The sequence below is a fragment of the Miniopterus natalensis genome, chromosome 19 (assembly GCF_054644295.1).
Source record: "Miniopterus natalensis isolate mMinNat1 chromosome 19, mMinNat1.hap1, whole genome shotgun sequence".
Lineage (NCBI taxonomy): Eukaryota > Metazoa > Chordata > Mammalia > Chiroptera > Miniopteridae > Miniopterus > Miniopterus natalensis.
In genome coordinates this window covers 434,915-449,944 of record NC_142099.1, presented here as the reverse complement: position 1 = coordinate 449,944, position 15,030 = coordinate 434,915, and the positions used below count along the sequence as shown (strand labels likewise).

The 15,030-nt window shown below is 46.9% G+C and overlaps 6 protein-coding genes across 6 annotated transcripts; 3 read left to right on the top strand and 3 right to left on the bottom strand.

Moving 5' to 3' along the window:
- The first annotated feature begins 4,181 nt into the window (after positions 1-4,181).
- On the top strand, positions 4,182-4,644 carry LOC107539707 (histone H2B type 1-C/E/F/G/I). Its single transcript, XM_016216281.2, has one exon. It carries the CDS (start codon positions 4,214-4,216, stop codon positions 4,592-4,594), a length of 381 nt encoding a protein of 126 aa, XP_016071767.1. The 5' UTR covers positions 4,182-4,213; the 3' UTR covers positions 4,595-4,644.
- A 1,758-nt stretch (positions 4,645-6,402) lies between these two features.
- Positions 6,403-6,796, bottom strand: LOC107539714 (histone H4). Its single transcript, XM_087827717.1, has one exon. It carries the CDS (start codon positions 6,764-6,766, stop codon positions 6,455-6,457), a length of 312 nt encoding a protein of 103 aa, XP_087683843.1. The 5' UTR covers positions 6,767-6,796; the 3' UTR covers positions 6,403-6,454.
- A 3,196-nt stretch (positions 6,797-9,992) lies between these two features.
- LOC107539694 (histone H1.3-like) lies at positions 9,993-11,098 on the top strand. Its single transcript, XM_016216267.2, has one exon. It carries the CDS (start codon positions 10,033-10,035, stop codon positions 10,669-10,671), a length of 639 nt encoding a protein of 212 aa, XP_016071753.1. The 5' UTR covers positions 9,993-10,032; the 3' UTR covers positions 10,672-11,098.
- Positions 11,099-11,593: 495 nt separating this feature from the next.
- LOC107539718 (histone H3.1) lies at positions 11,594-12,107 on the bottom strand. The gene has a single exon (XM_087827704.1). The coding sequence runs from the start codon at positions 12,078-12,080 to the stop codon at positions 11,670-11,672; it is 411 nt and encodes a 136-aa protein (XP_087683830.1). The 5' UTR covers positions 12,081-12,107; the 3' UTR covers positions 11,594-11,669.
- Positions 12,108-13,322: 1,215 nt separating this feature from the next.
- On the bottom strand, positions 13,323-13,810 carry LOC107539698 (histone H2A type 1-D). The gene has a single exon (XM_016216273.2). The coding sequence runs from the start codon at positions 13,793-13,795 to the stop codon at positions 13,403-13,405; it is 393 nt and encodes a 130-aa protein (XP_016071759.2). The 5' UTR covers positions 13,796-13,810; the 3' UTR covers positions 13,323-13,402.
- Positions 13,811-14,079: 269 nt separating this feature from the next.
- LOC107539708 (histone H2B type 1-C/E/F/G/I) lies at positions 14,080-14,507 on the top strand. The gene has a single exon (XM_016216282.2). It carries the CDS (start codon positions 14,080-14,082, stop codon positions 14,458-14,460), a length of 381 nt encoding a protein of 126 aa, XP_016071768.2. The 3' UTR covers positions 14,461-14,507.
- Positions 14,508-15,030: the final 523 nt, after the last annotated feature.

The window sequence follows — 15,030 nt, the reverse complement described above, 5'->3', positions numbered from 1 at the left end:
CAGCTCCACCTGGAGAGGCAATTTCCATGGTGTCCAACTTATAGTTTTATGAAAAATTGTTATATTTCAGTAATTTAATTTCAGATTAGAGTTAAACCAAATGTGTTCAATATTTTACACCTTTAATTTTTTTTAAAACATCAGACCCAACAAGATTTAAATGAGATATCAGTGAATGTAACTGACAATATTGACGTTTATCTGAGCCTTGTGACCCTAGAAAACTGCAAAGGTTAGAGAAATCCCTACCCCTCCTTTGTATTCCAAAAATGGCTTCGTGTAAGGAACCACCTTTCCCCCAAAGCATTAGGACTCAAGGATTAACTCTTTGTTGACCTATGACACAGGTTCTCCAAATATCTATTCAACTCAAAAATGAACTGCTAATCCCCACTGATCAATCAGAATAATTGCTTGTCAGCCAAACTTTACATTTCCTCCCTGCCCCCAGGTCCCTGAACTTTGACCCAACCTTTACCTTCTTAAGTGTCCCTCTGGAGAACTGGATAACCTCTGGGTAAAATATTGTCTGATCTGCTCTCCAATCAAACCACTTTCTCATCTCAGTTCTTTCTAATCTTGTTAACTTTCCTATATAGAAAATCCCTTTTGCCGAACCCTTGCAGAGTTTAAGCAACAGTCACTCTGGCCCTATTGAAATCGTCCCTTTCAACTTTTGTCAATTATCCTTTCCCAAAAAGTCTCTGCTTACAAAGTCTGAACCTGTTTTTTATTTAACATAATTCTTGAACTACTCTGTCTGCCCTATACCTTGTGTGTATCTCACTAAATTCATGTACAAGTGGAATGAACACTCCTGTTTGGGTCAATCCTCAGCACTCTTCAGTGTTATATAGAGGCCAGGTTCATCTTGTAGCAACACAAAATTCGGCGAAGTAAAATTGAAGATCTGATTTCTGTAACTGATTCTTGAGTCAGGCAGCATGGAATTTGGCAACTAGAATGGGTTCCCAGGGGTGGCACAAAATGGAAAGTTTTCATAGGAAGAAGGGTGGGAAAGGAAGCTATGAACAAAAGAAAAGCCAGGGCTTCTTTTCTTTCAGGGAAGAGAACTGGAGGGTTTTTATCATGCTGATTGCCTCTTCTTTCTGTGGAGAGGGCCCACTGATGATTACCTTACTAGGGCTTGACCAGAAAACTCCAGACTGGTTGATTAAGATTAGGTTTCTGGGAGAGATTGAAACTATAATTAGATCAGTTATTAAATCTAGGTTTGGTGTCTTGGGGTTTTAGCATGGGTTATGCCATTTTGGGCATGTGGTTTTTCTTTAACAATCTACAATTCGCGCACTTAAAAATTAGTCGCTTGGTCCCTTATACCCATTCTGTAAACCTTATAAACCCAATGGTTACACTTGGGAAAATGGTCAAGGGTTATTGACTTGATGTTCTTACTTTACAATTCGTATTTTTCCTGAATTGGAAATGAAAACCACTAACGTCTTGTGTTTCCAGGCAATGTGCCTTCATCACAGAATATTCACATATATTTTTAGAGCTTTGGCTCTCAACTGATGATGACTTTCATCTTTACCCACAATGGAAATACATTAAAATTCTCAACTAGTAAGTTAATAAAACTAATTTTTAAAAGCTGATGGTGATGCTAATAACTGACAACAAACAATCCTAGACAAAGAGTTGAAAAGGGAGAGTGTTTAAAAATATGTATGGAAAATAGAAGGGATTCCAGGGGAATGGGCCCCTTTGTGCCCTTTGTTTTTTTCTTCACCCACTCCTTCCTTGCAGGTAAGGAGCAAAGATCCCCTACACCTGGCTTCCCAAAACTAGTGTGCAACCAGATCATAGAGGGATCTCATTAAGATACAGAGGCTGATTGTAGGTCAAGAGTAGAGCCTAAGACTCTGCATTTCTAACCAGCTCCTGAGTGACTTGCTGCTGCTGGTGGTCCAAGGACCACAGTTTGAGTAGCCAGGCCCTAGTAGAAAGGAAAGAAAGTGGCACACAAGCAGCTAAATAGCATCTCAGTGAATAAAGAAAATTTTAACATATTTAAGGAAAGGAAATGAGAGAGGGGATATCCAAAGGGAAGGGCTACACAGCAGAGTCAAAGGGTATTGTGTTCATGATGGCAGCAAAAGTGTACTTGGGACAGTGAAACAAAGAAAACCATAGAAGAGGCAACAGGAGAGCCCAGGCTGGGCTGCTTTGGCTCACTGAGAAGTCAGAGAGAGAAGGGGGCCTGGGAGACAGGTTCAGGGGGTTAGGGGAGGAAGAGCTGCTGCTGCCCATTGCTCCCCAGGTTGCAAGTTTCGTGGGGTCCCCTCTGAGGTAAGAAGGGGGAAGGAGATGACGCTGGGGCCTTTATCCTGAGCCTTTTTAATCTCTTTCTTGCAGGTGGAAATCTTAGGGGAGATCTCAGGGGAGGGTCTCAATAGCATATTCACCAGCTTTCCAGGTGGGCTCTTTCAGGGTCCTGGTCTCCACTGATTGGCCGGTGCCAGGGGGTCATTAGTCAATGCAGCTGGTCCTGAGTCAGCCAAGGACCACTTGTCCGGTTTTACTGCTTTTCTGGGCCTGGAGCTGAAGCACAACGGAGAGGAGGCCTAGATGTTATCCTTAGGGAAGAAATGCTCTGGGGGGTCTAAACCTGAGGACTAGCTTATATGCCAGGGGAAGACAGGTTATCCTGGGGACAAGGTTCTTGTTTTCCCAGTTTTGCCCCTTGCTAGGTGTCTGGGGCTTTCTGCCCTGGTGAGTCTCTGTACCTGTGTTTTTTGTACCTGGCTTCTACTAATGTGGGGTCTAACACAAGTGTCAATGGGAATCAAGCCCATTCCTATAGGATGCAGGCCAGTAAAGGAAAGTGGGGCTGCAGGAGGCTCCAGTTAGGAAAATTGGAGGATCTCTCATTGGAAGTATTGTGCTAGAAAAGTAGGATTGGAGCCAGCTGGGCGATGGCGGGGACAACGTGTTTGCAAATTTGCAGCTCTAAAAATAATCAAGTGCTTATGAAATAACTACAGGGACTGAATAAAAAATAGCAGTAGCATCTAATCAGTTAGAAAGGTGAGATAAATGCTTTTTTAATTATACAAAAATTCAGTTTCAGCTTCTTTAGGTATATATCTTGTTTCCTTTTCTGCAAAATGAAAAAAAAAAAAAAGAGTAATATTCAGTAGGATATGGGTTTCTGGTTAAATGAACAGATACCAATGAAGCACGTTAGCCGTTATTCTGAACATTGCTACACTGGCTGCACTGGGAATACGGAGGAAATAAAGAAATCGAATCCGTCTTCGGGAGATTTCCTCAGTACTGAAGTGAGAAAACACAATACCTATTTTATGAAACAAAGATAAGACAATAAATTCTGGAGTGTGGTCTTGTTAGGTGCCAGACTGCCACATGCACCTTGCAGTCCCAGGGTTTACTGTTAGGAAAAAAGCCCAATTCAGAAACGATACATCTCTCTGCAAAAAGATCAGAATAAAAGAACTAGCGATTTCAGCCAGATGATGATAATTTTTTTAAAAGCTGTTAAACACTGGTTTCCTTCACTTTAAATTTTTTAAAATAATTTTACAAGTTAGATGGAAGAAGCATTTGATCCTGCTCTGTGACTAGGCTGGGAATGACTTGACACTTTCCAATATGAAGAACTGAAGTCATACTGACCTACGAATTCCTCTCTTACCTCCCTTCAGGCAGTTATTTTGCTTTCTCACTAAGGTTTTATCTCCTGCTCTTTATTTTTACTTTATATTTCTGCGTTGCGTCTACAGTGGGAAACACTGTCCTGGGGTCAGTATGGATGATGGCAAACCACCTTTTTCCCCCCCCAATATCTTCCTCCACCCTCAAGGGTGTACCACACTGATTCAAATGAACACAAGCGTTCGTGCCTGGCAGCCCTGATTCCCGCGCTCGACAGGAACACTTTGTGAAAGTGCAGGGGCGGCAGATTTTATAAACCTTTTTGAGTCTGAAAAAGAATTGTGGCTTTGTTTAAGAGCGCAGCTTCCGCTTAACCAATGAAAATGCAAATTTAGGATTCTTGGTTCTGATTGGGCAGAGCAAATACTTTTGACGTTACCCTGAATAGCAACCAATCAGACACTGGACCTTAGTTTATCCCCTTATTTGCATACTAAGCTCTATATGAAAGGGACATGTCATTCTCTGTTCCTACCTTTCCTAGTCGCTCATCACTTTTGCTGTGGTCTTCACCATGCCCGAGCCCGCCAAGTCCGCGCCCGCCCCGAAGAAGGGCTCCAAGAAGGCGGTGACCAAGGCGCAGAAGAAGGACGGCAAGAAGCGCAAGCGCAGCCGCAAGGAGAGCTACTCGGTCTACGTGTACAAGGTGCTGAAGCAGGTGCACCCCGACACCGGCATCTCGTCCAAGGCCATGGGCATCATGAACTCCTTCGTCAACGACATCTTCGAGCGCATCGCGGGCGAGGCGTCGCGCCTGGCGCATTACAACAAGCGCTCGACCATCACGTCGCGGGAGATCCAGACGGCCGTGCGCCTGCTGCTGCCCGGCGAGCTGGCCAAGCACGCCGTGTCCGAGGGCACCAAGGCCGTCACCAAGTACACCAGCTCCAAGTAGACTCGCGAGTAAGCGGCCGAGTCCTAACCCAAAGGCTCTTTTCAGAGCCACTCATGTTTTCACACAGAGAGCTGCTCACTGGCAGGTCGTGGACCTCAATGACCCTTAATGCCAACCCTCGGGATGGCATCACTGGCCCCGGGGAGGTAGACGCACTGCCTATGCTCTTGGTAAAAGTGCCCCATACAGGGGTCCCGGGAGTGCAAGCGAACGTGGCCTGAAAGCCAGGACACACTCCCGTCCCTTTAAGCTGTTGCCACTTTTTTAACATTTGCACGGGGGCTGCGTGGGCTGGAGGTGGCGCTTGAAGCTTCTAAATCGGCCATAAAGTGTCTGTTCTCCGTTTTGTATGAAGCGTCATCCTGTAGCGCCTGCGGGGCCACGGCCGCATTTGAAAATCCCGCCCTGGGAGCGGAACGTCCGTTAGGTGTCGCTGCGGCTCTCCGCGCGCGTTTTTTTTGTTGTTTTTTTTGGAACCTAATTAGTTTCCCGAATCCTGCCCAGCCCTTTGCCCTGGGGCTTTTAGGGTCCTGGCCAAGCGTTTTATCCTAGGTTCTTTATAAGCACGAGTCCGGTGGCTGCAGCTCTCCTGTAAGAGACCAATGTTTACTGCAACTTTGCTTTTTATCTCTTTCCTAGTCTTAAAGGAACGTGCTCGAAATTAGGTGGTTTTTTACGGCGAAGCACACAATCCTTCCCACACCCCTAACTCCTGTCAGAACCTAGGCCTGCGCGGAGGATTCCCAGTATTCAGCCTCCTCACTAGGCTGGCTCTGCGGCCTGCAGCCCGTCCTCCCCTTTCACCGTCACTTTCGAGTTTCCTTCCGAGCCCATCCCCCTCATCCTGTTTCCAGGTCGCCTCCCCTGCTCAGCCGGTGGATTGTGGGGAACCCTGGCCGGGAAGAGAGGGACCCGGACCGTCAGGACCCGTAAGGCAAGGTGGGAGTGCTTCTTTCTTGTTTTTTAAAAAAAAATTATGACTTTGAGACAAACTGCCAGCATATGCTGGGGAGCAAGATCTCAAGTGCTCCAGGAGATGCTTTTCAACGTCCGTATGCGGGACACTGAGGTCTGGACGCCTAAGGTTTGTAATCCCATTGACGACAGGACGCCCCCCCCCCCCCCCCCAAATAAACTGAAGGACTTCTCTTCCCTCATTTACCTGGAAACTGAGGCAGAGGCTTCCTTCCGGAAGTAAGGTGACAAGGGTTTTGTTAGCGGCACAGCACCCATAACTGTTTATACCAAATGCAGCAAGAATTGCCATCACTGACCTGAGTTCTCCTAGACACCCTCCCCAGCGCCTACCTGCCTTCCATGTATTGTCTCAAAAGGGTAAAAGCAGACTCAACAGTAATGTGGCTTATTCTCATCTCACGTTAGACTAGATCTGGTTAGTGCAGCTATGAGGCCGACCTGCTCCTCCTGAGATTAGTCAGGGGCTCTTGTTCAAGTCTTTGGTCTTCGCTGGGGGGGGTGGGGGGGGGTGTTAATCTCCGCCTGGTCAAAGATCAAAGTTCAACACCTCCCTAACTGGGAAGAAGGGAAATTCAAAATCCCAGACCTGGAAATAACACTTGTAGCTGCATACCCACTTCTGTCGTCAGGAAATATCTCACTGGGAATAAAGTCTGAGATCTCAATACTGTCAAAGGACTTGTAATGCTTTGAGTATAGCAAATACGAACTAAATTGACCCCACCGGCTTTTAAAACCACTTTAAAACAACCTTTAAACCACAACAATGCCATCCCGTGGCTGAAATTTAAAACTAAAGTGACAGCTCTTTTAGGTGAGTAGATAGGTGGCCCTAAAAAGGGCCTTTGGGTTTGCTGTTGAAAGGACGTTGTCAGTCGACTTTTAGCCGCCGAAGCCGTAGAGGGTGCGGCCCTGGCGCTTGAGCGCGTAGACCACGTCCATGGCCGTGACCGTCTTGCGCTTGGCGTGCTCCGTGTAGGTGACGGCGTCGCGGATCACGTTCTCCAGGAACACCTTGAGCACCCCGCGGGTCTCCTCGTAGATGAGCCCGGAGATGCGCTTGACGCCGCCGCGCCGCGCCAGGCGCCGGATGGCGGGCTTGGTGATGCCCTGGATGTTGTCGCGCAGCACCTTGCGGTGGCGCTTGGCGCCGCCCTTCCCGAGGCCCTTCCCGCCTTTGCCACGTCCAGACATAGCGACAACACAGCTGCTGAGCCAGCAACGCAATGCCGAGTAGCGCCCAGCGCAGCACCTTTATACGAATCTGACGGACCTAATTGGAAACAGAGGCGGCAGGGGCGGGAACCAACCCAGTCCCCGCCCTTAGCTCGTTCGTCCGGGCTCAGAGGTGTTGAGAACCGGTGTTGCGCCCGAGGAACACTGAGCACTGGAGGTGGGGGTTAGTGAACGCTTCTCTATGTGGATATGTGTGTGTGTGCAATACTTGGAGGCATTAAATGGAACATTTCATACACTTTCCACAAGGAAGACTAACGCTTCAGGTTTCCCAAAATATGAGTTAATGCATGTTGTTCCTTATAAAGACACATATAAGAGCTAATCTATGCAAATTGTTTAACATTTATAAAAAACAGCCACTCCACATTAATTATTCCTCCCCTCAATATGCATCCTTCTAAAAAGATGAGCCTAAGAGAGTGTCCTGATTTGCTAAAACCTTCTGTAGGGCTATGAAAAAATAATTTTCCTCTTATCGTCCAAGTTCTAGGTGGGCTAATAAATTAACGATGACAGATTAAGGAGAAAAGGTAGGCTTAATATGTGCATACGGGGAATTCACAGAAGCATGAAAATTCCAAAGACGGGCAGAATGAGGGATATCTTGTTATTCTGAACAAAGGAGGAAAGGGAGAAAGGGGGTTGGGATTTGAAACGGGAAACACAATTCAGGTAAAGAAAGCTGCAAAAAAAATTGCAACACAACTCAGAAAGTACAGGACAGAGGGAAATCTAGTAAACATATTTTTGCATGGACAAAACATTTAATTCTAAGTATAAATTAAGTATGTCCAAAATACTTAATAAATATATGCTAAAGTGTATATTCTAAGATAATTATGCTCAAGTTCCCTTCCTAAAGCAGGTCTATCTCAATTTCATTAAAAAGGAAAGAGATACTCTTCTTGAGTTTGGTGGGCTTTAATTGATTTCAGCTCCAAATTATATGCCAAGGGGGCACATTTAAGGGAGTGCTGTTCCCAAACCATGCACTTGAGAACAAAATAATAAATACTTACATATTTAACTCATTTATTCCCTTGAGGATTTCCAGATGACTTTGGGTAGACTTGGCTTTTCCTCCACGGTCTATAAGGAGGACCAAGTTCATCAAAGCTGCTCCCTGAGTTTACAGTGTATGGAAACAAATTCCAGAGTGTTCTTAACCTGGGATACACAGACAGGACTCAGAGCATCTGGGAGCCTGTGTATACACAAGAAAAACTTCATCTTTATTCTTACTATCCCCCAACTAGATGTTAGCATTTCCCCTGTTTATGAATGCAGGCAACAAACAGTGTAACTGGCTGGACCTGTGCTGTACTCATACCACAATGCATTTGCAGCTGTCAATATTTCAAAATATTGAAATATATTACTCCATTAAACTGTAATTCTTGCTCATTGAGTAATCTTGTTTAACGTATTGATAAGGAAGCACATATGTTTATATTTCACCAATTTGGATTTTTGATGAGTTTAATAAAAGTATTTTAATATAATAGTTTTTCTTTGTAATCCTATGTCTATTTTTTTAAAGATTTTTAAAATTTTTAATTTATTGATTTACAAGCATTTTTTAAGTCATCACCTGAGGATATGTGTGTGTGTGTTTATTAAGCATGGTTTCTTGTTTTTTATTAAGCAAAACTTGAGCATAATTATCTTAGAGAGAGGGAGAGAGAAACATAGATGTGGGAGAAACATCGATGGGATCAAGGAGAAAGCTTAACTTCTTGTGCTTTGCTCTGTCGGGTCCTAGTGTTTCTTCCTTCCGTAGTCCTAGTGAAACAGACGTGCTTATTAAGGACAAGCATATAGCCTGAGGAGTGAAAAAGAAAATCAAATCACTGTTACCAGACTCAAGGAGTTCGCTGCTTAGGGTGCTGCTTTTCATTAAAGACACGGTCGTTTATAGGTGCTTTTAATTATTTGCAGCAAGTAAAGGAGACTGGATTTTCTCCTTTGTAGTTCTTTACCGGATTTGATTCTGGCCAGGATTTTATTCAGTCAAGCTCATCTGGTTATATCTGTGTCTGCAAAATACTGTTACATTTCAGCATTTAGCAAAAATAGCATTTAGTAAGAACTGCCCAAACCTTGTGACCCTTGTCCTATCTAACAACTCTGCCATCAATTTCTTACTGGAAATACAGCATAAGCTTTAATGTGTTCCCTATAAACAAATATCCTTTCTTAAATAAGAATTTTAGTAGTAAATCTAAAACATGCTTGCTTTTAAATTTCCCTCTCCTAAAGGAATTCTATATAAGTGTGTGTGTGCTGAGCTATGTATATTCCTTAATCCTGCTGTTACTTGATTTCTTTGCCAAATTTATCTTACCCAAGCATGACAGACCTCTATACCCAAAAGCTCATGAACATTTTAAAAACATAAATTTTTTTTAACCCATAAAAGGAGCCAACTCCCTTTTATGCCTTTACCCAAATCTACTCTGCTATCAGCTAGGGCAACAGGCCCAACTACCATGACAGGACAATCACTGAATACTACATTCCCTATTTTCCTAAATAAATATTGACTCCTCAGAGCCAAAAATTACCTAACCTTCCCAATAGTCACAAAAGGCTATGATAAAGCTTTTACAGACAAAATAAAGCCTTTTATTATCAGAAAATGCTGTTATTCCAAGCATCCTTGACTACCGTTGTTGCAGGAAAATCCTGAAAGAGCCTGTGTTATTTCTCCTCATGTGAAAGAGATTTTCAGGGTAAATCTCAATGAGAACACAACAGTTGTTGAAATGTATGAGAAGCCAAGAAGGTATAGAACATTACTGGAGAGCAAGATATTGAAGATACAAAGGGGAAAACTTATATTTTAAACGAAAATCAACAAGTTGACTCTCTGACCTGCAGATCTCTCAGAGTGTCGGGGGCTTTTGACAAAGGCTGAGACCGAAGTGACGCTAATCGGAAGCAAAAATTATGACGATCTCAAAGCTTGAGCTGTCCCGGTGCAATGTAGGGTAGAATTGGTGTGACTGCTCCACAAGAAATTTTAATTTTTTCGTTTTCCTGAATTGAAACAAACACAGTTCGGGGACAGAGCTGAGGCTGCGCTGCTGCGAGGCCGGAAGAGGGAGCCGGGAGCCAATCAGCGCGCAGCGCCGCCGTGTGTTTATATAGACACGCGCCCGAGCCCCGCCGCACCCGGCGACTTTCTGTTTTTTTACTGCTGGGAATCCCGACCGACGACCATGTCCGAGACCGCCCCTGCGGCGCCCCCTGCGCCCGCTGCCGAGAAGGCGCCCGCCAAGAAGAAGGCCCGCAAGTCCGGCGGGGCCGCCAAGCGCAAGGCGTCGGGGCCGCCGGTGTCCGAGCTCATCACCAAGGCCGTGGCCGCGTCCAAGGAGCGCAGCGGCGTGTCGCTGGCCGCGCTCAAGAAGGCGCTGGCGGCCGCGGGCTACGACGTGGAGAAGAACAACAGCCGCATCAAGCTGGGCCTCAGGAGCCTGGTGAGCAAGGGCACCCTGGTGCAGACCAAGGGCACCGGCGCCTCGGGCTCCTTCAAGCTCAACAAGAAGGCGGCCTCCGGCGACGCCAAGCCCAAGGCCAAGAAGGCGGGCGCGGCCAAGCCCAGGAAGCCCGCGGGCGCCGCCAAGAAGGCCAAGAAGGCTGCGGGGGCCGCCACCCCCAAGAAGAGCGCCAAGAAGACCCCGAAGAAGAAGCCGGCGGCGGCTGCAGGAGCCAAGAAAGCGGCCAAGAGTCCGAAAAAGCCGAAAGCAGCCAAGCCCAAGAAGGCGACGAAAAGTCCAGTGAAGGCCAAAGCTCCAAAGCCCAAGGCGGCGAAGCCTAAAGCTGCCAAGGCCAAGAAACCTGCCCCCAAAAAGAAGTAAGAACGACAACCACCTGAGAATACAAAGGCTCTTTTCAGAGCCACCCAACTAATCTGAGGCAGAGCTGTGACACTTTCACTGCATGGTGGTGGGAGGCTACGGAGGTGAGATTGTTTCTATTTTCCACCTGGTGCGCAGAGGTCTCAGTGTAGTAATAAAAGTAAGTACACAAATATTTCCCGGAAGAGGTGGTTTGGCGCAGTAAAGAGCCTTTGCTTTAGGGTTGGCTAGCGCTCGCTGTTTAACTCAGTATTTATGCCCTTCAGGTTCAGCCAGGTTGTTAATACGTCAGTGGACCCTTTTTATTGACGAGTAGGATTCAGTGATATCCTGTATAACTTGTGAATAAAAATACAAGCTTGCTTCCACTTAAGGGAATAAAGCTGTTAATAACTATGAATGAGAAATAAATCTTAACTTTCCAATACAGGTTTTGGTGGGTTTGTTTCATTTGGTACGTCCTGCATTCCACCCTAACATCACACTTAATGGTGAATTAATGCTGCTAACACTAGAACTCTAATAACCATTTCAGTAGGTTGAAATACATGGATTTGTTATTCTACTGTTACTTGGGTAAAAAACTGCCAGTTGTGGGTATATTAGAAAAGTTACTGCGGAATCTTGGGTTTGCCAATGGTCCAAGTTTGGGGATCCCTTTACTGTGTGCAAAACCTTATTCCCGATTCCTGGAGTGCCCGATGGTCCCCCAGGTTTCCGCATTTGGTAGTGTTAACCCTTGACACAAAAGTTGAGAATTTTAAGTAATTAAGGGACTTCGACTACATTTGAGGTACGGGTGCTTGCAGTTAGAATCAACTTGTTTCTCAAAGGGGGCGCAGACATCCTGAACAACTTGTTTGTAGTTGTTTGCAGCCTAAACTCCAAATCCCTGCGAATAATTAAGCCCAACCCTTTCGCAAACAGCCCAAATTGAAATTTGGGGTGGCTCTGAAAAGAGCCTTTGGGTTTTAGTTTGACGGAAAGGAGTGGAGCGTTTACGCCCTCTCCCCGCGAATGCGGCGCGCCAGCTGGATGTCCTTGGGCATGATGGTGACGCGCTTGGCGTGGATGGCGCACAGGTTGGTGTCCTCGAAGAGCCCCACCAGGTAGGCCTCGCACGCCTCCTGCAGCGCCATGACGGCCGAGCTCTGGAAGCGCAGGTCGGTCTTGAAGTCCTGCGCGATCTCGCGCACCAGGCGCTGGAAGGGCAGCTTGCGGATCAGCAGCTCCGTGGACTTCTGGTAGCGGCGGATCTCGCGCAGCGCCACCGTGCCGGGCCGGTAGCGGTGCGGCTTCTTCACGCCGCCCGTGGCCGGCGCGCTCTTGCGGGCCGCCTTGGTCGCCAGCTGCTTGCGCGGCGCCTTCCCGCCCGTGGACTTGCGCGCCGTCTGCTTCGTCCGAGCCATTGCCAAAGACCAGGGAGCAGCAATTTGGTCCAAGGGTGAGGCCCAATAAGCTCAGCCAGTATATATAATGCCTGTCCCACTCTCATTGGACCACACCTCTGTCCATCAAAGCTTGCACTGAAATTACTGCAAGCAGCGCCACTTCCTTTTAGCTGGAACTTCCGGGGCCTCAAACGAGAAAATTAACTTCTTCATTCCCAGCCACACTTTCAACAGATTTTTCTACCGTTTTTCGCCTGAGTCGTCTTTAAGGCGTTTCTTCAATGTTTTGGCTTTTCCCCTCACAGTATAAGTTACTACAATAACATATGTTGTTTGCTTAAGAAGGATTTTACATTTTGGCACCTGAAATGGGCTTTTTTTCCTGTTTGAAAAAGCGCGCGCTAGTTGTGGTTGGCCAAGTGATATTTTTTTAGCTTCAACCAAGTTTAGGAAGGGTATTTTCACATCAATTTATTGATTTTTTCATAAGTAAACGTCGAGATTTTTCAATCCCATGAACTTGGAGATTTTTTAGTTTTCTCTTTTCGTGTTTTTTCTAAATGCACCAAGTTAATTTGAATTAATTTCAGTTGTAACTGCATTACCATATGTACTTCTCCCTAACATTCTCACATACAGCATTCCACTACGTTTAACACATTGAACTGAGTTTAGTGTAAAGTTTAAAAAATACTCAAATCTATAAAAGATGCAAATTCGCGCCTTTTTAAAGTAAAGCTTAACCCTGAGTTAATAAGTTCTGCCTAAGGGTATGAGGGGCGCCTGGGCTGGGTGGAGGCGGTGAAAGGACATCTGCAATAGTGGCAACAATAAAAGTTAAAAAGTGGACAAGACTACAGGGCATGAAGTATTGTTTCCCTAGGTATCATCCCTTAAGGCCCAGACGAATTGGAAACTGGAGGTGTTGCAGGTGATTTGTCCTATTAGGATGCAAAACGACTTAACAAGACTGAAGATTGTTTTATTGTTGCGGGTCAGTAACTACATTCCTATCTAAATACCCACCTTCGACGAAGCCTCGAGGTTTACCCTGTGTTTTGCTCCTGGTTAACCCTGAGGTACTGCTGCAGTGATCGCCTTAATTACCTGACATAAAATACCTGCAGTATTTACTTGACTGGTTACAACTTTTGCTTTTATTGTATCTTCCCCATGGATGGTTATGGGGTGTTCAAATACTGACATCAAATGACCAACTGGCAACTGTTTTCAAGTAGCTGCTAAAAGACAATGCAAGCCCTTTCAGTGGAAACGTGGGTGGCTCTGAAAAGAGCCTTTGGTTTAGAGATATCCGAGTTGTGCCAAACGAATGCAGGCTTTTACTTGCCCTTGGCCTTGTGGTGGCTCTCGGTCTTCTTGGGCAGCAGCACGGCCTGGATGTTGGGCAGGACGCCGCCCTGCGCGATGGTGACCTTGCCCAGCAGCTTGTTGAGCTCCTCGTCGTTGCGGATGGCCAGCTGCAGGTGGCGCGGGATGATGCGCGTCTTCTTGTTGTCGCGGGCCGCGTTGCCCGCCAGCTCCAGGATCTCGGCCGTCAGGTACTCCAGCACGGCCGCCAGGTACACGGGCGCGCCGGCCCCGACCCGCTCCGAGTAGTTGCCCTTGCGCAGCAGGCGGTGCACGCGGCCCACGGGGAACTGCAGCCCGGCCCGCGAGGAGCGCGTCTTGGCCTTGGCGCGCGCCTTGCCGCCCTGCTTTCCGCGTCCAGACATGATGAGTTTACAAACCTGTGAGGAGGTAGTGAGGGCCCCGCGGTGGCACAATTTATAAACAGTTTCCGGCGCGAAAAAGCAGTTGTGTAATTGGTTAAAATTGCAGCTTCATCTTGCGTTCTGATTGGCCAAAGCTTATTTTTATGATGTTTCTCTGAATAGCCACCAATCAGACACCGGATATTAGGATATCACTTTATTTACATGCGAAGTTCTATATAAATAGGGCAGGTCTACACCTTCTCCTACTATTTCTCCATTTCTTCCGACTTGGCATTCCTACCATGCCTGAGCCGGCCAAGTCCGCGCCCGCCCCTAAGAAGGGCTCCAAGAAGGCGGTGGCCAAGGCGCAGAAGAAGGACGGCAAGAAGCGCAAGCGCAGCCGCAAGGAGAGCTACTCCGTGTACGTGTACAAGGTGCTGAAGCAGGTGCACCCCGACACCGGCATCTCGTCCAAGGCCATGGGCATCATGAACTCCTTCGTCAACGACATCTTCGAGCGCATCGCGGGCGAGGCGTCGCGCCTGGCGCATTACAACAAGCGCTCGACCATCACGTCGCGGGAGATCCAGACGGCCGTGCGCCTGCTGCTGCCCGGCGAGCTGGCCAAGCACGCCGTGTCCGAGGGCACCAAGGCCGTCACCAAGTACACCAGCTCCAAGTAGACGTGCAAGTAAGCGCCCGACTCCTAACCCCAAAGGCTCTTTTCAGAGCCACTCATGTTTTCACCTAAAGAGCTGTGCACTGACATTCTGGGGGTCAATGAGCATTAATGCTAACACTCAGGACGGCCTCACCGAGTTCTGGAGTGGTAGGAGCGCTGCTTGTGCTCTTGACAATCGTGCCCCGGACAGGGGTCCCAGGACTAAGTGACTGTGAACTGAAACCCAGAGGTCACTCACCCATCCCTTTGAGCTGCTAGGTTTTTTTTCCTTTTTTTTTTAATGTTTCTGCAGGGCCTGTGCTGGCTGGAGGCGATGCTTTATGAAGCTTCTAAATAGACCGGTTCCTTTTCTATGTTAAGGTTCATCTTGTAGCACCTAAGGGGTCACAGCAAGTTTTGAAAATCCCTCTAAAAGAGGAACATCCTCTATGTGTTCCTGTGGCTTTCTGCCCCGCATTTCTTTGTGTGGATCTAATTACTTTCCCTATCCCCAGCCCTTTGCCTGGGGCCTTTAGAGTCCTAGGTAAGCATTTTATCTAAACCTTAACACATAACCCCAAAGGTTTTCAGA

What these genes read in the sequence shown, in the direction of transcription:
- LOC107539707 (XM_016216281.2), top strand. Translation starts at nt 4,214, where the DNA reads ATGCCCGAGCCCGCCAAGTCCGCGCCCGCCCCGAAGAAGGGCTCCAAG.
- LOC107539714 (XM_087827717.1), bottom strand. Translation starts at nt 6,766, where the DNA reads ATGTCTGGACGTGGCAAAGGCGGGAAGGGCCTCGGGAAGGGCGGCGCC.
- LOC107539694 (XM_016216267.2), top strand. Translation starts at nt 10,033, where the DNA reads ATGTCCGAGACCGCCCCTGCGGCGCCCCCTGCGCCCGCTGCCGAGAAG.
- LOC107539718 (XM_087827704.1), bottom strand. Translation starts at nt 12,080, where the DNA reads ATGGCTCGGACGAAGCAGACGGCGCGCAAGTCCACGGGCGGGAAGGCG.
- LOC107539698 (XM_016216273.2), bottom strand. Translation starts at nt 13,795, where the DNA reads ATGTCTGGACGCGGAAAGCAGGGCGGCAAGGCGCGCGCCAAGGCCAAG.
- LOC107539708 (XM_016216282.2), top strand. Translation starts at nt 14,080, where the DNA reads ATGCCTGAGCCGGCCAAGTCCGCGCCCGCCCCTAAGAAGGGCTCCAAG.